The sequence below is a fragment of the Xenopus laevis genome, chromosome 4S, assembly GCF_017654675.1.
Source record: "Xenopus laevis strain J_2021 chromosome 4S, Xenopus_laevis_v10.1, whole genome shotgun sequence".
In the NCBI taxonomy this organism is placed as follows: Eukaryota; Metazoa; Chordata; class Amphibia; order Anura; family Pipidae; genus Xenopus; species Xenopus laevis.
Window position 1 is genome coordinate 3,745,365 of NC_054378.1, and position 24,860 is coordinate 3,770,224.

The window sequence follows — 24,860 nt, forward strand, 5'->3', positions numbered from 1 at the left end:
GTGACAACCCTAACAGCGACATGGAAACACAAACTAGCATGAGAATAAACATGCAAAAACAGCAGCAGGACAGTTGTATTGACTCTTGGCCCCTAGGGGACACCTCTGGGAAACCGAGTCACAGAACTGAACGTCAAGTTCACATGTCCTTCCCGTGCCTCCTCTGCTTTGCCCCCTAAGAGGGCGTGCTTGTTCCCCGGCAGCCCATTGGTGCACATGGAATTGATCTGCCAGGCCATCTGGACTAGCAGCATTCGGCTGACTGGCTGGAAAAGTGTGTGACGTAAAGGAACAGGGTGCTGGACCTCCCATAATATAACAGAAGGAATTGGAAGCAAAATAAAGCTGCAGAAAGGCTGGGAGAGATACAGAGAGACATAAGTGGCAGAAAGGATCGATATAGAAAGGTACAAGGCAACTAGTGATTTATGGGAAGGCCGGGTCAGAGCACATGTTGCTTAGGGAGAATTAATACATGTAGGGTTGTCACCCTTTTCTGTAAAAAAATACCGGCCTTCTTATATATTTATCTTTTTTCCCTATTAATAACATTGGGACCAACCATCATTTTTACCGGTAAAATCCCAACCAGGTGGCAACCCTAAATACGTGAGAAGTAACAACGGTGCCTATTTTGGCGCACTACAACTCCCGACATCCCCTAGGAAGAGATCCCGGGAGTTGCGGCACAGACGAAGCTAAAGGATCTAAATCATCTGCACAGGGTTTCGGTAAAGGGACAGCATGTTTTTTTAATGTGCAATGCTGAAGGGTTAAGATATATTGACAGAGGTGCCTGAGCGGGTGCAGATAGTAAGGAGAATTACCCACCCATGTCTGTCATGTTGTTCCCCCCCATAGATCCACATAAAGACTGCCCACGGAGCGGAGAGGCACATTCAGTTCCCAGACTGAGATGTTTCCTCTGGATTCCCCATGGAATATTTCCTTTGCCGGCTGCGGCTTCTTGGGGATTTATCATATCGGAGTTGCCAGTTGCCTGAAGGAACACACACCTTTTCTAGTGGAGAATGCTAGAAATATCTACGGAGCCTCCGCCGGGGCTCTCACTGCTTCAGCACTAGTGAGCGGAGCCTGCTTGGGTGAGTGATCACTGTTATCCAGAATGGATCTGTTATCCAGAATGCTCGAGACCTGGGGTTTTCTGCATAACAGATCTTTCTGTAATTTGGATCTCCATACCTTAAGTCTACTAAAAAATCATGTAAACATTAAATATACCCAATAGTCTGGTACTGTTTTATTATTACTAAGAGAAAAAAGGAAATCAGTTTTAACAATTTGAATTATTTGCTTATAAGGGAGTCTATGGGAGACAGTCCTTCCGTAATTTGGATAATGGGTTTCCGGATAATGGATCCCATACATGGCAGTGTGATCAGGGTATGAGGGAGAATGATCGCCATGAGTATGTGTTTAAATACTTTACATAAGGTATGTGAGTGACCAGTGTATACCTAGTAACTGTACTATGTGTAATTGATCACTGTCAGTCTGTACTAAGGCAGTGTAAGTGATCAGTGTATCCCTAGGAATTGTACGGGGCTGTGGTAAGGTGTTTGGCTACTACAGGTATGGGATCCATTATCCGGAAACCCGTTATCCAGAATGCTCCGAATTACGGAAAGTCCCCATAGAATTCATTATTATAAAATAATCCAGAGTTTTAAAAATGTTTTCCCTTTTCTCTGTAATAATAAAACCGTTCCTTGTACTTGGTCCCAACTAAGATATAATTAATCCTTATTGGAATCAAAACCAGCTTCTTGGGTTTATTTAATGTTTACATGATTTAGACTTAAGGTATGAAGAACCAAATTACGGAAAGACACGTTATCCGGAAAACCCAAGGTCCTGAGCATTCTGGATAACAGGTCCCATACCTGTGCACTAAAAATTATATTCTGTGCCATAAGTATAGGGGGGGTCTTTTATTCCTCTAAATATTGATCCTTAGCAGGTGTATGAAATATATAGGATGGCAGTTTTTGTGCAGGGAAGCTAAATGCTCTGTGCCAGACATTAAAGAAGCAATAATAAAATTATAGGGTGATACAGCGGCTCTATGTCAGACTACAGGTCTGTTTTACCTTTGCAAGATATTTTATGATACAGTTCCGTATGTCATTCATAATAGTGGAACATATCTCTGTTTTACTTGTAAGTAGGGATACACCAATCCAGGATTCGGTTTCGGGATTTGGCCAGGATTCAACCTTGTTCAGCAGCATTTCGAATCCGGTCCGAATCCTTCTGCCCGGCCGAACCAAATCTTAATTTGCATATGCAAATTAGGGGCAGGGAGGGAAATCGTGTGACTTTTTGTCACAAAACAAAGAAGTAAAAAATGTTTTCCCCTTCCCACCCCTTAAATTGCATATGCAAAGTAGGATTTGGTTCGGTATTCGGCAGAATCTTTTGCAAAAGATTCGGGGGTCGACAGAATCCAAAATAGTGGATTCGGTGCATCCCTAGTTGTAAGTATTAGTAAATGCCAGGGATGTTCTATAGGTTCACCCCCCCCCCCCGCTTTTTTGTGGTCCTGGATATAGCGGGGGCCCCGTTTACATTATCCTAAGCATACTGGTATAAATGTCAGTCAACCAAGACTGTAGTAAGTATAATATATGGGGCAGCAAATAAATCTAACCCTCATTTTTTGAGATTGGATCTCCCTCATCCGTTTTAGGGTGCAAACCACATGGTTTGGGAATCTTTATTTAAGGGTCACAGCTAGGGTTGCCACCTTTTCCGGAAAAAAATACCGGCCTTCCTATATATTTATCTTTATTCCCTATTAATAACATTGGGATCACTGACCTTCCTATATATTTATCTTTATTCCCTATTAATAACACTGGGATCACTGACCTTCCTATATATTTATCTTTATTCCCTATTAATAACATTGGGATCACTGACCTTCCTATATATTTATCTTTATTCCCTATTAATAACATTGGGATCACTGACCTTCCTATATATTTATCTTTATTCCCTATTAATAACATTGGGATCACTGACCTTCCTATATATTTATCTTTATTCCCTATTAATAACATTGGGATCACTGACCTTCCTATATATTTATCTTTATTCCCTATTAATAACATTGGGATCACTGACCTTCCTATATATTTATCTTTATTCCCTATTAATAACATTGGGATCACTGACCTTCCTATATATTTATCTTTATTCTCTATTAATAACATTGGGATCACTGGCCTTCCTATATATTTATCTTTATTCCCTATTAATAACATTGGGATCACTGACCTTCCTATATATTTATCTTTATTCCCTATTAATAACATTGGGATCACTGGCCTTCCTATATATTTATCTTTATTCCCAATTAATAACATTGGGATCAACCATTATTTTTACCGGCCAGGCCAGTGGAATACCAGCCAGGTGGCAACCCCAGTCACAGCCGTATTATCACCTTATCTGACCCTTAAGCCTTATTGTCACAACTCTTTATCCTTTTAAGCTTTATATCTCGTATCCAACAAATAGTTCAACAGTCAAAACACAAATTGTGCTGGGTATCCAGGATTCCTTCTGATTCCTTCTGAGTCTGTGCACCCTGTATTTTGCACATGAGCGCAGTGCAGACCGAACAGGCGTATTCACAATATATGCAAGGGGAATGGGAGCAAATTCCTTTGCAAATAGTTTCTGATCCAGACTATTAGGGCAGAGACACACGCTGTGATTCTGGGAGATTAGTCGCCCGGCGACAAGTCTCCTCTTCTTCGGGGCAACTAATCTCCCTGAACTGCCTCCTCTGCCTTCCCATTGCCTAGAATGAAAATCACCGGCGTGATGGCACTCGTAGCGCTTCGTTTTCCAAAGTTGCCTCACGAGGAAACTTTGGGCAACTTCAGAAGACGAAGCGCTCCGAGTGCCATCACGCCGGTGATTTTCATTCTAGGCAATGGGAAGGCAGTTTGGGGAGATTAGTCGCCCCGAAGAAGAGGAGATTTGTCACCGGGCGACAAATCTCCCCGAATCGCAGCGTCTGTCTTTGCCTTTAGGTTTTATATCTTTTATATATCTGCATATTTTCCATAATAATATGAATATAAGCACCCTCTATTTGTTTACCCTCTTTCAAGTATTCTTTCCACTCCTGATCCAGCAACTAGAGACGAAAGTACTCAAACAAGTGGAGATGACCTTGCAGGTTGCTTACATAAGCAAATCTATATAAAGTCACTTCCCAGTGTATGTCTGTCTCTTGGTGCAGCTTATTTTACTTGTGTTTGAATACCTTTCTTATAGTAGCAGATGAAGTTTAGGTGGTAAATACCAAGCATTTGTACAATGGAATCATACAGCATGTTTCCTACAGTTGGGTGATGATATTTAAGCTTTTCCTGAGATCAGTTTTGACTTGGGTTCTCTTGCTTGAGTTTGTATGTCCTCCCTTTGTCCGTATGGGTTTTCTTCCGAAAACATACCGGCAGTTTAATTGGTTGCTGATAAAATTTACCCTACTGTGTGTAAACGTGATAGTCACCATAGATTGTAAGCTCCACTGAAGAAGGGACTAATGTTAATAGGGTTGCCAGCTTTCCCCCCTTGTAGCTCCGGGCGGGCCAATGCCTTCATGGGGGCGGGATGATGGCATTTTGGGCTGGACAGTGCTTTCGTATGGGTGTGTCGGTAGGCAGAGCTATGACATGACAGTTGCTGATTTGCCAATCGCCACATCAACGTTATGAAATCCTGCCGATTTTCCAAATTAGGAAAACCGGGCAGGGAGTTTTGACCCGGACAGCCCTCCTGAAAACCGGGCTGTCTGGGTCAAATCCGGAAAGGTGGCAACCCTAAATGTGAATGATGTATAATCTCCGTAAGGCAATGTGTTAATGTGTCTGTGTTAAATAACAGTTATAATAATAGCTGCCCCCATTGAAAAGGCAGCCAATTGGTCATGTGTTATGGCAGAAGAGCATTCACTCAGATGTGCCATTGATCTTAGGAAAACCTTGTCAGAGACTGGAGTATTTTACGGATGTTCAGAAAAATAAACTCATGCAATAATACTGTATATACAGTATAAAATATTTATAATAGTAGCAAAAAGTATAGTGCCCCCAGGCTACTGATAAGCTTATAATATGGACCTATCCAGACCCATTGGTAAAGGATCACATCCATGCACCCATGACTTTAAATGCACAATGAATACTTGGTTAATAAGCTGCTGACTCGGTCCTCTTATTTGGCAGATTCTGTTGGCCCATATATAGCCATGTTTATACAAGTTATAAAGATCTTTGGGGTACAATCTTTTGGGGGGCAATATCGGGCTGATCTGATTGTGGGCCCTAGGGCCCAACGATCGGATCCTAGCGTTCGCAAACGGGCGGTCGGATCGCGGGACCGCATCAACGAACAGATGCGGCCGCGATCCGACGGGATTTTTAATCCCATCCGATCGAGATCAGGCCGACTTTCGGCCAGATCTCGATCGGGGAAGCCCGTCGGGGGCCCCCATACACGGGCCAATAAGCTGCCGACTCTGTCTGTCGGCAGCTTTTATCGGCCCGTGTATGGCCACCTTAGGGCGTGTTCCATGTGTGTAATTTTACCAGAAATAATGGCTGACACTGTGATGCGCTTACTATGGCAACAATCAGCTCAAAGTTCATGTAAGTCAACAAGTCAATGGATCAATGGGCACTTGGCACAGCAATGAGAGAAAAGGTGATTAAGGATGTGCCATTTGCAGTTGCCAAAGTCCATTCTAAAAGATACAAAGCAGAGGTTCCACCCAAAGTAGAATAAGGAGTATAAGAAAGAGAAAGATATAATCATTGGGGGTGTCAAAATGCTGAAAACTGCACCAACTGGTGCACCATGTTGCAACCATCTTCCTATTCTTGGATCTTCTGTGTGGCCCCTAATAGAATGAAAAGCTGTCTTTTTTGTCTTTTATTCTTCAAAATGTGGCTCTTCACTCTACTGCACATGTGCATCTGGACTAGCTATAGAGAGAAACCAGGGAGAAGATGGAGATTTCTAATTCCTACATTAGTACCCCAGGCTGGTGCAGTTTTCAGCTAATGGAAGCACTGGCCTAGTAATTATAGATTATAGTCCCTAGGGGGTTCCTAACATTTTGGCACCAACCAGTGGTTATGCTTCTTTTCTTCTCCTTTAGTAGAGGAAGACTGTGACAATGTGTTAGTGTGACTAAAAGCTGGATATCACCATCAGTAATACTTTACACAGTAGAACCCCGACTTTACGTTTCAGTAAATGGAAATGAGTTACTAGATAAAAAGGAGTAAGCTTCTGGGTAACCCAAAACGATGACACAAAGAGGTCAGCCGCATCTTATATGAAACTGGAAGATTCTGCATCAACCACACCCTCAGCTTTACTTCCGCTGGGGGTATAAATTCATGTGACTCCTGAAATATACAGGAGAGGCCTTTACTGTCATGATTTTTATGGTGTCATTTTTATTTCTAAATGACACTGTTTACACTGCAAATAATTGACTGTACAATATAAAATGTCATTCCTGAAGCAGCAAGTGTATTTAGTTGTAATATTGGTGTGTAGGTGCATCTCAGCTCATTTTGCCTGGTCATGGGATTTCAGAAAGAGCCAGCACTTTAGGATGGAACTGCTTTCTGGCAGCCTGTTGTTTCTCCTACTCAATGTAACTGAATGTGTCTCAGTGGGACCTGGATTTTACTATTGAGTGTTGTTCTTAGATCTACCAGGCAGCTGTTATCTTGTGTTAGGGAGCTGCTATCTGGGTACCTTCCCATTGTTCTGTTGTTAGGCTGCTGGGGGGAAAGGATGGGGGTGATATCACTCCAACTTGCAGTACAGCAGTAAAGAGTGACTGAAGTTTATCAGAGCACAAGTCACATGACTGAAGGCAGCTGGGAAACTGACAATATGTCTAGCCCCATGTCAGATTTCAACATTAAATATAAAAAAATTTGTTTGATCTTTTGAAACTGATTTCAGTGCAGAAGTCTGATGGAGCAGCACTTTTAACTGATTGCACTTTTCCCCGTGACAGTATTCCTTTAACTGAGGCCTAAATATTAAAGTAAATAAAGTTGCCTATTTATACATGGCATTGACTGAAGGTGTATGCCAGGCAAGTGTTTCTCAAGACTAACCCTCCTGATGCCTTTCTGTGCCAGGATTCCTAAAGTACAGAGTATTTTCTGCCTGGCACATATCGCCTTTTGCATAGACACACAGAGCTGTTTTCTGCCAGTTATTTAAGCTGAATTAATATTTAGGACTTGGCACAGAGTAAGGGACACAACGTGCGGAAATTCCTTCCATAGTATTCCTCTGAGAGGCATAAGGGCCGGGCAAGGAACAAACACCATCATGTATTTTCCCAAAGCCAAAGCTCTATAATTATTTGTCTTTATGGTCCACTTGCCCTTGAATTTTACCCCGGAGCAATGTTCCCTCTAAGCTGTGTGCACACAAGTTTTGAGGGCAGCTCACAGAACAAAGAAATTTGTGTGAAAACACAAAATTTTGCATTTATTCTGACCTGTTAAAATATGCACACAAGTTTAAAACGCGTGCACAAAATAATTTTTTTTGCACACTTAGCCGTGAAGTCATTATACGGAAACATTGCCCTGGAGATACCGGGGGTCATTTATCAACACTGGGCAAATTTGCCCATGGGCAGTAACCCATGGCAACCAATCAAATTGCAGCATTCATTGTCCTACTTGCAGCTGGCTTTAAAAAGCTGATCACTGATTGGTTGCTATAGGTAACTGCCCATGGGCTAATTTTCCCAGGGTTGATAAATGAGCCCCACCCTCTTTGTGCACTTTAGCCCTTTATTTGCCAACAAAAATATTCCGTTTAGCAAAGGTAACAGCTTATTCGCTATAAAAGCCAACAGCTGATGTTTAACTGCTGGCGATTCTTGACATAGGGATTTATTTTTCAATTATTATCGGAAACAGTATCGGCCTGGTTGCTTATTTTCTTAGCACTGTTGGCCCTGACTCCTGAAGCAATGTATGAGAAGTCAGCTGATTAACAGACCATTGTTTCAAGAGTCAGAACAAATGAACAGAAAGGGAAAAACTAAAGAACAGCTGAAATGCTCCCGGGTTGAGTATTCTATAAAACAATAACAAAATATATTTTCTAAATTTTTTTGCTCTTTTAGCTTCTCAAAATCTGAATTTTTCTGACTATTTAAATTTAGAAAAAAGTCTGACCAAACTAGAATCCACGATTGGACCTTATTTATTGTTTTAAAAAAAATCAAGATTTAATCGGATCAGGGGCAAAGATGAAAAATCAATGGAAAATCCGAATCGTAAAATCTTTTGGACGTTTTTTCTCAAATGACTCGATTTTTTTAAAAAAAATCAGAATTTTTCTGACTATTTAAATAAAAAAAAAGTCTGACCAAACTAGAATCCACGATTGGACCTTATTTATTATTAAAAAATCAAGATTTAAACGGATCAGGAGAAAACAGGAAAAAGCAATCGAAAATCCGAATCATACGATCTTTTGGAAGTTTTTTTCTCAAATGACTCGATTTTTTTTTTAAATTCTGAATTTTTAGGACTATTTAAATAAAAAAAAAAGTCTGACCAAACTAGAATCCACGATTGGACCTTATTTATTATTAAAAAATTAAGATTTAAACGGATCAGGGGCAACATGAAAAAGCGATCGAAAATCCGAATCATACGATCTTTTGGAAGTTTTTTCTAGAATCACTCAATTTTTTGGGGCTTTTTCCTTGAAAATTTTTCAGATTTTTGCTTGAAAAGTCCGAAATAGTCGAATTTTTGGCCTAATTCCAGAGTAGACCACAGAAACTTGCAAATAGGATAGGGACCTCTTACATTGAACCTCGTAGGTCTGAGATGCTGGGTTTTTGAAATATGACTTTTTCCATCCTCGGGGTATAATAAAATCTTGAAAAATTCAAGTTTTTTTTTCCACTAAAAATTCGGAATTTATAGTAAAAAACAACTCAAATTTTTCTAGTTTTTGCCATTCAGACTTTAATAAATAACCCCTAGTGATAACAAATTTTTTTTTTGGTGGTTTGGCCTTTAGTTCCCATCATATGATTGCACAAGGATCTAGCACAGGGGTGTCCAAACTGCGGCCCGAGGGCCACATGCGGCCCAGGATGCATATGAATGCGGCTCAGTTTGAAACACTTGGTTCCCGAGGAAATAGGAGAAGGGGGGACTCTACCCATTGCCCAGTTAGTAATAATAATATAATAATATGTCAATTTATTATCCAGGTGTCCCATATTCCAGTGTATAGCTCCATCTGGTTATCCAACTGGCATTGTAGTTCTTTTCTGTGTATTTCCTTTACTTTTACAAATCAAACGTGTTTGTGTATTTCATGTGCGGCCCCAGACAATTTTTCTTATTCCAATGTGGCCCAGCCAAAAGTTTGGACACCCCTGATCTAGCAGTTTTTTGTGGTTCAGTGAAGAGGGAAAAGGCTGGGAATCACTGTGCTTTGTTAGAACATTCTACACGTCTCTCATTCACCATTTTGATGAAATGGGCCTTCCAGCAGTTGTATAAGAACTCCCAGCAGGGCTATCACATGTGCTGCCACCTTTTGCCTACTTCCCATCCCAACCCATATCGGCTTCCTTCCCTATTAATAACCTTGACATTAAAGATCATATTTAGTGGCTCATTAGGCAGCATAGGTAAAGCTGAAGGGACAGCACACTCTGTGGCTCCGGGGAATGGAGGATATTTTTGAGTACAAAGGACTTGATGTCCTTTGACTAATTCAAAGATTTAATATATGTGTGTTCATTTTGGGCAAATGGCTACTAAAAGGGGCCAGTTATGCTAATATGCCTCTGATTCCTATGATTCCTTCCTCAAGGGAAGCCTACTGATTTTTTCACTGAACCTTATGGGTCTTATTTATCAAAAATCAAATTTTTCTGAGTATTCAAATAAAAAAAGTCCAGTATTTCTGGTCAGGTGATCTCTTCCTGTTACAGTTAGAGCTGCGGTATTTCTGATCAGGTGATCTCTTCCTGTTACAGTTAGAGCTGCAGTATTTCTGGTCAGGTGATCTCTTCCTGTTACAGTTAGAGCTGCAGTATTTCTGGTCAGGTGATCTCTTCCTGTTACAGTTAGAGCTGCAGTATTTCTGGTCAGGTGATCTCTTCCTGTTACCGTTAGAGCTGCAGTATTTCTGGTCAGGTGATCTCTTCCTGTTATAGCTAGAGCTGCAGTATTTCTGGTCAGGTGATCTCTTCCTGTTACAGTTAGAGCTGCAGTATTTCTGGTCAGGTGATCTCTTCCTGTTACAGTTAGAGCTGCAGTATTTCTGGCCAGGTGATCTCATCCTTTTACAGTTAGAGCTGCAGTATTTCTGGTCAGGTGATCTCTGAGGCAGCACATAAACCATCACTAAATGGTGGTTCAAGGCAAGAGATGTAAAAGGGCAATATTTACTTAAATTTATATTCCAGTTTGGTAAGATTCTTTAATATGCCACTTAATATGATATAAACTATCTGTTGCTCAAGTATTCATTTTGGGGATAAAGCTTTCCTTTAAAAGAGCACGATTTAATCGGTTCAGGGACAAACTTGAGAAAACCAAGGAAAAACCCGAATCGAACAAGTTTTTTTCCCAGTATCGATTTTTTTTTTTTGCCTTTTTCCTGAAAAGCCCGAATTTTTCGAATTTTTGTCTGAAAAGTCCGAAATAGTCGGATCTTCTGGCCAATTTTAGTTTAGACCACAGAAACTTTCAAATGGGATATGGACCTCTCTCTACAACCCAGGCAGATCTGAGATGCCGGATTTTCGGATTCAGACTTTGGGATTCAGACTTTGGGATTCAGACTTTGGGATTCAGTCTTTGGGATTCAGACTTTTTCCAATTTCGGGGTATAATAAATCTTGAAAAATTCTAGTTTTATTTCCACAATAAATTCTGATTTTATAGTGAAAAAAACCTAGAATTTTTAGAGTTTTTGGCATTCGGACTTTAATAAATAACCCCCTACAAGACCCTCTTAAAGCAGATCTTCCTTATATTTAGTGGGATCGGGGCCCAAATTATGGGGGTGCAATCGGGGGCCCTGTGCCAGTGTGTAGCCCCGGGTGGAAAAATGCAATTTGTGCATAATAAAAGGGGCTGAGCTTATGGGGGTGGGCAGAGTTTGGGCAGCTTGTGGTTAGATGAGAGCTTGCTCATGTGTACAAAGGACAATTTATTTTTATTGGGCTCCAGTTATTTGGCAGGGTACCCAGGTGACCAGTGGGCAAATAAGTAGGGCCCCGGGAGGAATAAAAAGATATTGCAGGCCTGGCCATTGAGTGTACAAGGGTAGGAAAATACTGTGCATAATATGCTCTGACCTTCTCCTTGTCACGGGCCTCTCCCATGTGCCTTTATTTTCATCCCTCTCCAAAATTCCTGAGCTGGTCATTCAGAGGAAGGTTACACATAGCGAGCATACCTTTAAGCCATGTTCAGTAATGGCTAATAGTGAAAAGAATCAGTGTTGATAAGCCTGGTGAGTGAATACAGGGTTGGACTGGGCTGGCGGGACACCGGGATAAAACATGGTGGGCCCCAGGCTCTTGTGGGAACAGCCAGCCCAGATCCTCACCCTGAGCGTCTTTTTCCTGCAGTGAACGCCCAAAGACGCATGGGCATACGCATGGTGCTGGGCGGTGTATGCAGAGGAAGGGGGGCCCCCAGTCCGACCCTGAGTGAATATGTGGACCCCCCGGTGTGTCTTTATTAAAGGAGTATTCACAAAACTGAAGGACATTCTATGGAACCCCCAGCAATTGACTTTGATAGGGCAACAACAAGGCTAACGGAAGCAGAATACTGATTGATTGGGTTGTAAATATTACGTATAATGTCCGGAAAAAAACGTGTACAGGTTTATAGTTATTACAGGTATGGGATCCATTATCTGGAAACCCGTTATCCAAAAAGCTCATAATTACAGAAAGGCTGTCTCCACAATAGTAATAAAACAGAACCTTGTACTTGATCCCAACTAAGATAATTGCTGCTTATTGGAGGCAAAACAGTCTGAAATGGGTTTATTTAGGGGCAGATTTATTAAAGGTCGAATTGAAAATTCAAATTTTTTATGGTCAAAACTATCAAATTTGACTAGGGAATTATCCAAACTCGAGTCGAGTTTTTTTTTTTTTTTTAAAAATAGAATTTGATTCGAGATTTATCATACTCTGGCCCTTTAAGAATTCAAATTGGACTATTCGCCACCTAAAACCTGCCAAATTGTTGTGTAAATCAATGGGAGAGGTCCAGCGAGCAATTTGGAGATGTTTGTGGCCTTCCTGACATTCAAGGTTTTTTTCGCTGTATGTTTTCTCCCGTAGATACAGGAGCTGAAGGTAAAGGTCCATTCTTCCCTAGAGGATTGTTACTCACTGTGTAGATAACACAAAGTGCCCATTTGCAGCCATACACTTGTTTACACACGTACAGCACTTGGGCTTTCCGCCAAGAGTATTTCTCAGAAATGTTTTTTTTTTCTCTTGGAAGTGTTTATTGAACATACCGTGATTAGAATCCAAAAATATCTGCAATAAAAAAACGGCTTTATCTCCTCTCTGATAATGTTCTCACTAATGAAGTGAATGGCTATTGGCAACAAATGTTAATATTGGGCCACATTTACTAAAACCATATGTGTGGTCCCATACCTGTGGGTATATATATAACCTGTTAGTCACACAGGACAATAGTTATTGGCTGCTGGGGTCAGGGACCCCTATTTGAAAGAGGCAGAAGAAGGCAAATAATTCTAAATTTAGGAAATTGCTAGGAACAGGACATTCTATACCATACTTGAAGTTAACCACCCCTTTAAAAATGAAAAAGATTGAAAATAAAATATGTTATATATCAGCAACATAGAGGGGTTTATTTACTAAACCTCGATTTTTTTCTGGGCAAAAACACGAATTTTTAGAGTAAAAAAAAAAAAATCTAATTTTGTCGAGATTTATTATACCTCGAATATCTGAAAATCCGCCATCTCAAACCTGCCGAGTGATTTTATTGATAAATAAGATAAAATCATGCATGGGAGATTGGTCGAGCTTGGTTTAATAAAAAAAGTGAAATAATTTTGAGTTTTAGTAAATAACCCCCAGAATGTGTGCAGTTACTAGTAATCTGTGGCAACCAGGCAGCAGGTTGAAATTGATGTGGGTTAGTAGACTTGTTAAAAACATTGTGACTTCTATTACACATTCCCCAAAGTGTTTTCACCACATTTTACAGCTGCAGGTTGATGTTTACTGTGAGTAATAAATGTGCAGATTAGCAATGGCTGTCAGAATCTCTGTGCACTTTCACCTCCTGCCCATAAACTTTCATCACAACATCAGTACGGGTCTATGTATATTGCTATCAATTGTATCCCATTCTCGTATGCTAATCACTTGTACTCCATATTGTTCATATTCCATTGTGCTCATCTCTTCTAGGGGAAGCCGGGGCAAACATAATCGATGTGTCCAAGGAGGCCAGGAAGCGGTTTCTGGGGCCTCTGCACCCGTCCTTCAACCTGGTGAAGATCATCCGGAACTGTCTCTACAAGACTCTGCCGGAAGACGCACATGAAAAAGCCACAGGTCGTCTAGGGATATCCCTTACTCGGGTATCTGATGGGGAGAATGTGCTGCTCTCCCAGTTTAATACCAAAGAAGAGCTCATCCAGGTAACTTAACGATAACAGGACAGATTATCCCTTGTGTTTCTTGCCTTGCTTGGATATGTTGTGTTCTGGAACTAATCTCATTCTAGTGCTTTCCAGTGATTATTATAGCAGCCATCTAACCTTGTTCTCTGTGGGTCAGAGTGCCGGCTTGTTTTCTTAAGTATCAGGGCTGCCATCAGGGCGGCACAGGGGGTACAGTTATCAGGCCTAACACTGAAGTCCCGAAACGCCAAAGTCCAGACATGCCGAAGTCCAGACATGCTGAAGTCCCAAACAGCCAAAGTCCCGAACAGCCAAAGTCCAGAAGCTGCGAACGGAGCAGTAGCCGCATAAGGAGCCAAAGTTGAAGTCCTGAAGCCAAAAAAATATCCGAAGCCAAAAAAGGACCCAAAGTTGAAGTCGTGAAGCTGTGAACGGAGATGAAGCCACGAAAGGAGCCGAACCCATGAAAGGAGCTGAAGTTGAAGTCCTGAAGCCATAAAAAAGACTCAAAGCCACAAAAGGAGCTGAAGTTAAAGACCTGAAGCTGCGAAAAGACCCAAATTCACAAAAGGACCTGAAGTTGAAGTCCTGAAGCCTCAAAAAGACCCAAAGCCACAAAAGGAGCCAAAGTTGAAGTCCTGAAGCCGCGAGAAGACCCGAAGCCACGAAAGGAGCTGAAGTTGAAGTACTGAAGCCACTAAAACACCCGAAGCCACGAAAGGAGCCAAAGTTAAAATACTGAAGCCCCCAAAAAAGATCTGAAGCCATGAAAGGAGCCGAAGTTGAAGTACTGAAGCCTAAAAAGACCCTAAGCCACAGAAGGAGCTGAAGTTGAAGTCCTGAAGCCACTAAAAAACCCAAAGCCACAGAAGGACCCGAAGTTGAAGTCCTAAAGCTGCAAAAAGACCCAAAGCCACGAGAGGAGCCGAAGTTAATGTCTTGAAGCCACGAAAAGACCCGAAGCCACAAAAGGAGCCGAAGTTGAAGTCCTGAAGCCGCAAAAAGACCTGAAGCCACAAAAGGAGCCAAAGCTTAAGACCCAAAGCCATGAGTTCAGTTCTACTTAACATCAATGTGTTTTTTTAAAAAATTTTATTAAACCCCTGGACACCAATGTATTATTTTAATGCTCTATAGGCCCCTGCCACCAATGTTTTTTTAAAAAAATATTGACTCCAATGTTTCTTTTTAACTTGTAAGTGGGGGCCATGGCCACCAATGTTTTTTAAAAAAACTTTGATGGGGGGCCCTGGTGCCAGTGTTTTTTTTAATTTATAAGGGGCCCCTGACCATCAATGGTTTTTTATAATATGTGTGTGGGGTTTACCGTTTTTACCACTGTCTGTGTGGCCTTTTTACTGTGGTGTTGGTGGGCTGGATCTGGGGTAGGACTTGGGGGCTGGTGTGGCTTGGGGGCCAGTGTGGGCTGGGCCCAGAAAATGTTATTGTATGGGGCTGTGATTTCTAATGGCGGCGCTGTTAGGTATATAGCATTCTTCAATGAGAATCCCTCATTAGGAAATGAATGGCACATATTGCACCGTATAGCTTTTGTCATTGTTTAGTGTTCAGTCCAGAACTTTGGGAACCCGGCTGGCTCCTCCCCTGTAACGTAGTGTTGTTTTATCATTTCTTACGTGCAAAAGTCACATAATTCCTCCCTCAGCCTTTAGATGTGTTATTCACAATCATATTGAAAACCTTTCCAGGTACTGAGTAAGACTTTCTCAATGGAGTGTGACACAAAAGAAAAAAGCCTGGCAAAATGAAATCTTTTGTGCCCCAGTGTGACTTACCCTTTAAACCAGGTTCTTTACTACCTGTGCTCCTAGTTGTGGAACGTTGTGAATATAGAAGCCTCGGGGTCCTTGCCTTGTGACTATTACAGATATTGGCTTTGATTAATTAACGTTGTCCCTTACAAATATTGACTGTTGAGTTGTGAAAGCCTTTGTTACTGTGTAATTAATGAGATTAATGGCTTTATGTCCCCCAGGCCTGTGTCTGCAGCACTTTTATACCAGTTTACTGCGGCCTGATCCCTCCTTGTCTGCAGGGTGTGGTAAGTACCAAACAAGTATCTCAGTGCACATCATAATAATAAGATACAGAACATTGCTGAGCCATGTGAGAGAGGCCAGGGTTGTTTTCCCCTGAATCACAATTCATTATGTATGAACTTCAGCTTCTCCTGCTGTCACTTTAAATAATCTCTCCATTAATAGCAGATTGCCTCCTTCCCTTGCTTAACTGCTGTCCCCTAGCAAAGAATGGAGGTTTTGATGGGAATGGAGCTTATTAGTGATGGGCAACTTTGGAGTCATATAGTAAATAGGCATAATAATAACCATTATATAGAGCTGCATATTCATTATCAGGGAGGATATAGGCACACAGATACTTATTACCATGATGCTGTGCATGGCGGTATATGTATATCCAGTTTGGGATAGTAGCATGCACGTTTGTATCGAGGTGGGCATAATATACTCATGATTCAGGAATATAAATGTAATAACTGGTGGTTATGGCAATGGTGTTCATGAAAGGAGTAGTATGTGTATATATATATATATATATATATATATATAATAATAAGCAAATGCAATGAATATCTTGTAAATGATACCCTTATAAACTGTGACTAGTGATGTCATTTTTGTCACATGACTCACTAAAATGTGTGTATTATAATAAATAAAGTACCCCTTGTTGCAAAATACGAGGATATTAGAAGTCACCTCAGAGTTCCATATCGTTCTTCGGCCTCGTGCTTTAATATTAGGGATGCACGAATCCAGGATTCGGTTGGGGATTCAGCCAGGATTCGGCCTTTTTCAGCAGGATTCAGATTCAGCCGAATCCTTATGCCTGGCCAAATCGAATCCAAATCCTGATTTGTATATTTAAATTAGGGTCGGGTAGGAAAATCACGTGACTTTGCGTCACAAAAGAAGAGTTTTTTCTACTTTTTCCTTTCCTGCCCTTAATTTGCATATGCAAATTAGGATTCGGTTCGGTATTCAGCCGAATCTTTCACCCTAATCAGGGATGAGTCCGAATCCCAAATAGTGGGTTCGGTGCATCCCTATTAAATATGGTCATGGAATAATATCCTTATATTTGATAATATTTTATAAAATACTTTATTCACTCTATATATATATATATATATGTGTGGCTGCCATCCCAGTGGCCCTGATAGGAGGGAGGACAGTGGGAGCCCCCCATAGTTTGAGCAGGAGATCGGGTTTGGGTCGGCGGGGCCCATCAGGCTTTTTCCCAGTGTCCCGTAGTCCCAATCGGTTGCATACTCTTGTTACATACATTGAACATACAGATGTACATACAATAACTGATGCAACACATAAACATAGAGAGTTATATAGATAACTGTATGGGATGTTTCTTATATGGGGGGTACAGTGTAAGCACCAAGTGATTGTTTATACAGTAAATATATAATCTAACCATATATATAAGATCTCTTATTTAATGTTCCCCCAGAGATATGTGGATGGCGGCATTTCGGATAACCTGCCTCAATATGAGCTGAAGAACACGATCACCGTGTCCCCGTTTTCTGGGGAGAGTGATATTTGTCCCCGGGACAGCTGCACCAACCTCCATGAGCTCAGGGTCACCAACACCAGCATCCAGTTTAACCTCAGCAATTTGTACCGACTGTCTAAAGCCTTGTTTCCTCCTGAGCCACAGGTAACAGCACTTCAGTACATGGGTTACCCTCTTTCAGAAACTCAAGGAGGAAAGCAGATGGCAGCGCACACAGTATAACTCACTTGGCAAAAGCCGTGTATTCTGTCAGGTTAATTTGATCACTGGAAGCACTGCTTGATTTGTGATTAGTCAGTTTTGATCAGTAAATGCAAAAATGCAGATAAATTCAAGGTTCACCTTTAAGTTAACTTTTAGGGCCTTATTTATCAAAATCCGAATTTTTCTGAGTATTTAAATAAACAAAGTCCGACCAAACTAGAATCCACAATTGGACCGTATTTATTAATAAAAAAGCACAATTGAATCAGATCGGGGACAAACCCGATAAAACTGAACGAAACCCCGAATCGGACGATTTTTTGGACGTTTTTTTCCCAAATGGCGAAAAGCCTGAATTTTTCCGATTTTTGTCCAATTTCAGGGCAGAGCACAGAAACTTTCAAATAACATAGGGACCTCTCCAATTGACTTATATACAACCTCAGCAGGTCTGAGATGCTGGATTTTTGATTTGGACTTTTTCCATCCTCGGGGTATAATAAATCTCGAAAAATTAAAAAAAATTTAATCCACTAAAAATTTGAATAATATAGTAAAAAAAAAACTCTAATTTTTCAAGTTTTTGGCATTCAGACTTTAATAAATAACCCCCTTAAATATGTTGTAGACAAAACAACTTTTCGCTAGTATTTCATGTATACTTAGACCCAAACTGCCCAACTGGCAGAATAAATTGTCCCATCCTGATCCTGTGCACTTTTCTTTTTCCTTTTTAACCCCACCAGTCCTGTGTTGTGATAGATGGAGATGTGTTAACACTGGGAGAAGAAAAACAGAACAGTGAGATTCCTTATAAAACAACTCCATAGGATTCCAGTTCCCTTGGGACAGTCCCAAATTACAGAACCCAAAATTGGGTGGGGTTTACAGGAAAATGGGTTGATTTCAGGCAGATAATTGGGAAGGTTCAGTGCAAATTGGGACCTTGGTCTAACTCAAACCTTTTAAATAATAATGTCGGGTGGTTGGCAGAAAGGTCATATTTTCTTTCAGATGTTTCCACTGACATGGACTAGACTATAAACCCATAACTTTTTTAACCATTATATACTATTATATATATATTATATTATATACAATTATATATTTCTTGAATTTGCAGGTACTTAAGGACATGTGCAAGCAGGGATACAGAGATGCTCTACATTTCCTCAAGAGGAATGGTAATAAGTGGATTATTTATTCATTCGCACTTAGGGTAAGGGCAAACACAAAGATTCTTGGAGATTTGTCGCCCGGTGATAAATCGCCTCTTCTTTGGGGCGACAAATCTCCCCGAACTGCCTCGCGCCGGCTAGAATCGAAATCACCGGCGGGATGGCACTCGGGAGCGATTCGTTTTCCGAAGTCACCCTAAGTTTCTCGGAAAACGAAGGGCTCCGAATGCCATCCCACTGGTGATTTACAATCTAGCCAGCAGGAGGCTAATCGGGGAGATTATTCGCTCGAAGAAGAGGCGATTTGTCTTTGGGAGACTAATCTCCCCGAATCTGAGCGTGTGTCTCTGCCCTTAGGCTGCTTCAGTCAGCAAATATCATAAATTGTGAAAAGTGAAGAGATTTAAATACATTAAAGTGCCAGCAAACTGGGCCAGTAGCTTGACTAGAAGAAACTGCATCACACAGTGGAGACATCGGCATCATCAAAATATTTGGAAAGAAAAACGGTCCTGCAGGTTTATACTAGGGATTCACAAATCCAGGATTCGGCCAGGATTCAGCCTTTTTCAGCAGGATTCGCATTCGGCCGAACCCTTCTGCCTGGCCAAACCGAATCAGAATCCTAATTTGTATATGCAATTTAGGGACAGGGAGGGAAATCGCATGACTTGTTGTTACAAAACAAGGAAGTAAAAAAATTTTTTGTATTCGATTCGGTATTCAGCCGAAACTTTTGCGAAGGATTCGGGGGTTCGGCTGAATCCAAAATAGTGGATTCGGTGCATCCCTAGTTTATACATTATTTAATTTAATCACATATACTGGAGTGGACCGGGCCCCCAACAGCAACTCTTCACTGTTACTTTTCTGCTCCAGAGAGACCTGAAACCGAAGAGAATTCAGTCGGCAAATAACCCTGTACTGTTTGTAAACTCTTTGCTCTAGTTGGAAAATGTTAGTTCAATGGGTTGTGTCGCCATCTTGTGGTATTTCAAAGCCCTTCAGTGTTCTTTTTATTTTTGTAAAGGCAATTTAATACAGGTATGGGACCTGTTATCCATAAGGCTCTGCACCTGGGGTTTTCCAGATAACGGATCTTTCCATAATTTAGATCTTCATTCCTTAAGTCTACTAGAAAATCATTTAAACATTAAATAAAGCCAATAGGCTGGTTTTGCTTCCAATAAGGATAATTAAATCTTAGTTGGGATCAAGTACAAGCGACTGTTTTATTATTACAGAGAAAAAGGAAAATCGTTTTTAAAAATTTGGATTATTTGGATATGGGAGACAGCCTTTTTTGTATTTCGGAGATTTCTGGATAAGTGTGAAAGGCGTGAGATAATCTAGAAGTTCTGTTTAGCATTTTATCTGTGTGGTTTGACAAGGTAATAAAAATACTGGGTTTGCGGTCATTATTTCTGGGTTTATTCTAAATATTATTTTTTTTCCCCCCTAGGATTGTTAAACAGACCTCAGCCTGGCAGGCCTCTTGCACTTCCGGCTCCTGAAAATATAGCCAATGAGAATGAAGAGAGTAGAGCAAGGGAGGAGCCTGAAGAAGACAGCGCAGCAGTGCAGGCAGCTGAGGATCACATATTTGAGCATCTGCCTCAAAGACTTAACCAAGGTAAAAGGCTATGTGACTTATCCATTACTCTCACTTTGAAGGATAAGTAAACCTTTAAAAGAAGTGAATGTGAAATTGACGAGGGGGCTATTCTAAGCATTTTTGTAATTTACAGTCATTATTTATTTTATTTAAAATCGAAGATATTAAGGGATACATATGCTGTTGATATGAATGAATTTTGTTACAACAGCGCCACCTGCTGGTCAGTTTCCCACCAGTCTGACCAGCAAGTAGTCAAGGAAGTTGTCAGGAGAAAGAAAGAGGCTGATGGTCTTCTGCTTAGGAATAAAATTAGAAACCTTTCTCACATCTTTCCTAAGCAGAAGACCATCAGAGCAGCCTCTTTTATTCGTGTTACAGCACATCTATCCCTTAATATCTTGGAATATAAATAAAATAAATGATGAATATAAATTACAAAAGTGCTTAGAAAACCATTTTACAGTCACTTATTTTAAAGGTTTACTTATCCTTTAAGTAATGTGTGAGTCCACCGCCAATGACCAGAGAGCATTTTAAAATTCCAAACTGTAATGAGGCAAAAACAAAATTAAAAATGAAGACCAATTGAAAAGTCACTTAAAACCGACCATGCAAAAAGGGAACCATAACGATAAATTTTTTAGCGATTTGGTGTTACTGGTCCAAGAGAACGTCTACCATGAAATGTTAAAGTCATTTATATAAATTTGCGATGTTATTTCTGCCTACTTGCATTTATTCATCAGTATTGGTTGCATTTTCTCCGGTAGAATAGCCATACGTCAGTGGCGTAACTAGATGTTACTGGGCCCCACAGCAAACTAATTTTAGGGCCCCAAACATATCCAGAGGTTGTCCTGTTTTACCAAAATGTATTGAAATTGTATATGAATTTGAGCCTCATGGGGCCCCCTATACCTCCTGGGCCCCCTGCAGCCGCAGGGTCTGCTTCCTCTGTAGTTACGCCCCTGCCATACGTCATATATGTTTTTTTAAGTCAGTTTAAGGTCCATAAATATCTGAGACTTGTTTATTGCACCCCATAGCTCTTCTGGACTCTTGTAAAGAAAAGCGCAGTGTTTATCTGTCTATTTCCAACCTGCTGCCTGTGCGTATGGCATCTGCACTCATGTTGCCGTATACTCTTCCCCTGGAATCAGCTGTATCTTTCACCGTCAGGTATGAAACAGAGCACTAACAAACTAACTATAATATATGTACTTATTATATGCAGAGGGTCTAGTAGTAGCTGTTTTATTATTATTATTATTATTATTATTATTATTATTATTATTATTATATGGACTTATCCTGAACAATAATTGGTTGGCTAGGCTGCACATCTTCCCAGCAGTTGCCTGATAACCAATCACAGTTTTGGTGGGAGGGAGTTCCTGTTTTTAAATATCGTATCCCGTCGGTTGCATTTTACACTTGAAAAAGAGCCCCTGCAGCTTGAAACATGCGTTGGTGGTGAATAAAGGCACTATAGTATTCCTGTGCCTCGTGGTATCCGTTCCATTATATAATTTTTTTGTAGTTGTATTACATACCTCCCAACTGTCCCTTTTTCGGAGGGACAGTCCCTCTTTTGACAGCTCAACCCGCAGTCCCTCATTTGTACTGGAAATTCCCTATTTTCTCTGCACTGAACAGCCAGAAAAAGAAACAAAGTTTCTAACTTAATTGGCTTTTAGCAGAGAGCCCAGAACAGCTAAAAAGTGCAAATAAGATACTTTGTAACAATTTTGACACACAAAAAAACAGTTAAGATGAGGAGAAATATTTTCAAACTTTCATAACCTGCCAAATTATGTAAAATGAACATGGTAATTAGGGGGTGTGGCCACAGAAAGGGGCGTGGTCCGCAGCGCTACGTGCGGGAAAAAAATGTTGTCCCTCTTTTTACTTCCAAAATGTTGGGAGGTATGGTTGTAATTGTGCGTTTCATTGCTTGGAGATATGTGCAGCTCTCTCATTCGCCGTGTATCTGCCACTTTTCTGCAGACTCCTGGAATGGCTTCCTGATGTTCCTGAAGATATTGAGTGGATCAAGGACCAGACCAGAAAAGTGTGTCGCTATGTCCTACTCAATGCAAAGAAACAGCTGGGAAACCGTATCACAGCCAGGTATATATATATATATATCTGTGACTGTTGTGCAAGGTGACTTAGTTACTCATGGCAGGCAGAGCACTTAAACATTTTACCAGCAGCTTAAAGGAGAACTAAAGAAGTAGGTAGAAATGTTGTACATGATGTTTTGTGCTTCTGTACCAGCCCAAGGCAACCACAGCCCTTTAGCAGTAAAGATCTGTGTCTCCAAAGATGCCCCAGTAGCTCCCCATCTTCTTTTCTGCTGATTCACTGATTCACATGCTCTGTGCTGCTGTCACTTACTGAGCTTAGGGACCCACTCACAATATACAGTACACATAGAATAGAAATGTCACAATATAAGGCTGATTAGTAATTAATACACATAATTACTACATGGCAGCACAGAAACCAGTGCAATTAGCATCAGAATTGAATAATCAGCAAACCTGTAGCATCAGCTTATATTACAGCCAGGGAAGCTCATTTTCTGCTGCTGGATAATTAGTGACGAGCCCTAAGCTTAGCTTCTCAACAGCCAATCAGAGCCCACTGAGCATGTGAGTGTCACAGACACTTTTCAAGATGGTGACCCCCTGTGACAAGTTTGAAGTCCTGGATCATTGCTGCTATTGACAAGCTGGAACTTTAGCCTCGTGCAATAAGTTCACTATAGAAAATAGGACATTTTTAGTAATATTCAGTTTTAGGGTTTAGTTCTCCTTTAAGACACCATCACTGCATGGGAGAAGACAATGTACCCATTCAAAAGCATCCATTTATGAATAAGGCTATTAGAGGTACAGAGTCCTGTTTGAGGATCTACATCAGATCAGCTGGAACAAACCCACACAAGCACAGGGACAACATAGAAATTCAATGGGGGGGAGATTATTTACTTGGGGCAAGGCAGTGTCCTCTAGGACACTGGACAACCCCAAGTCCGGACTGGGATTTACAATGTGTCCTGGCATTCTAAATACATAGATGCCCAAACAGCTCCCCACTAGCCCAAGCAATAGTGACTGTCTATGACAACTTACAACAGCCCCTCTGGCATTAGCCAGAACCCACAGATTGCCAGCCTGGGCCTGGACAACCCTGAAATAAAACTGCACTTTGTATCTGTTATCAATCTACCTCTAGTAGCTGACCAGCAAATGGCTAAATATATATATATATAGTTTTAAAATAGGAAAGGTACTGGACCAGGTTGTGAAAGCTTTAACCACGCTGGTATCTTGTTCCCGAACTTTAAGTCCTCGATAAAGTGTGATTGCTTAGTTTCTGCACCAGTATATCTCCAAATATGGGCCTCAAGGCTGAAGAAAGGGTGTTGGCCTGAAACGTTGCCTAGTTTGGCACAACTAACCCCTTTCACAGGATTCGGAGTGCTTCAGCGTGTGTTTCTTGGAGTGTAGCAGTGTATCTGTTCCTACATCTACTCTGGCATAGATATATAAAGCTCTACTTTAGGTGCCCATGTGTTAGCTGTTTATTTCCATAGTCCTCTCCCATTATCCCGAGAACAAGGGTAGGAACACATGGATACTATTCTGTCGTGTTGATCAGAACAAGTAAGAATTATCCAGCCGTACAAAGTGTTGATGTTTACTCCCTCTCATTCTATAGGCTTTATTACCACTTGGAGCTGAGGCGAGCCCAAAGCCTCTCTGTCCCCCTGGCTTTTAGTTCCAGTGACTGTTTGCCCAGGTGGATAAGAACCAGTACTTCTCTCATGGACGTGATGCAGAAATGGGATGAATATCAAAAGCAGTTGATGCCAGGACTCTTCTGTATCAATGTTGACATGCAAGCCACTCTCTATCGCCTTCAGCAAGAACCTTCTCTTTCTATAGACCCCAACAGCCTGATAATGGTTGATGTGAGCAAAGAGAGAAGTAGTGAGACTTTTTGATGGCCAATGTGCCAAAGTAGACATTTAAATGTCTAGCAACGACCATCTTCCTGATGCAGGTTTATAGAAGGCAATGGACATTTCTCTGTGCTTGAAGTGGTCTAGATATGGTCTTCTCTCGGGCCTAACTCTGTTGGAGTTGATATTCACTCTAAGTTGGATCAAGACTTCACAAAGCCAATTTATGAAACCAAGTTATGAAACCATCTTCAAAAACGACATCCGTGTGGCTTTAGTGAATTTCACCAGGACGTTCTCAGGAGGAGTAAAAACACAAAGCCTTCAGTGAAGATGGGTTTCAAACCCTACAAGGACCATGATGGTGGTGATCATCATAACAACATGGATGTTTGATGGTAGTAGCAACAGTCTGATATTTTGCCATTATCAAAATAACTGTATATGAGGTGTTTTAACCTCATGTTTAAACTACAGGCTGTATTGCCAATACAAGAACATTTAAAGGATAAGTAAACCTTTAAAATAAGTGAATGTAAAATTGATGAGGGGA

The 24,860-nt window shown here is 40.8% G+C and overlaps 1 protein-coding gene across 1 annotated transcript; it reads left to right on the plus strand.

Moving 5' to 3' along the window:
- pnpla2.S (patatin like phospholipase domain containing 2 S homeolog) lies at positions 1-24,860 on the plus strand. The gene is made up of 10 exons (XM_041560796.1): positions 1-407; positions 862-1,103; positions 13,547-13,779; positions 15,758-15,823; positions 17,269-17,478; positions 18,662-18,722; positions 20,179-20,349; positions 21,381-21,513; positions 22,342-22,464; positions 24,064-24,860. Exons 2-10 carry the CDS (start codon positions 917-919, stop codon positions 24,347-24,349), a joined length of 1,470 nt encoding a protein of 489 aa, XP_041416730.1. The 5' UTR covers positions 1-407; positions 862-916; the 3' UTR covers positions 24,350-24,860.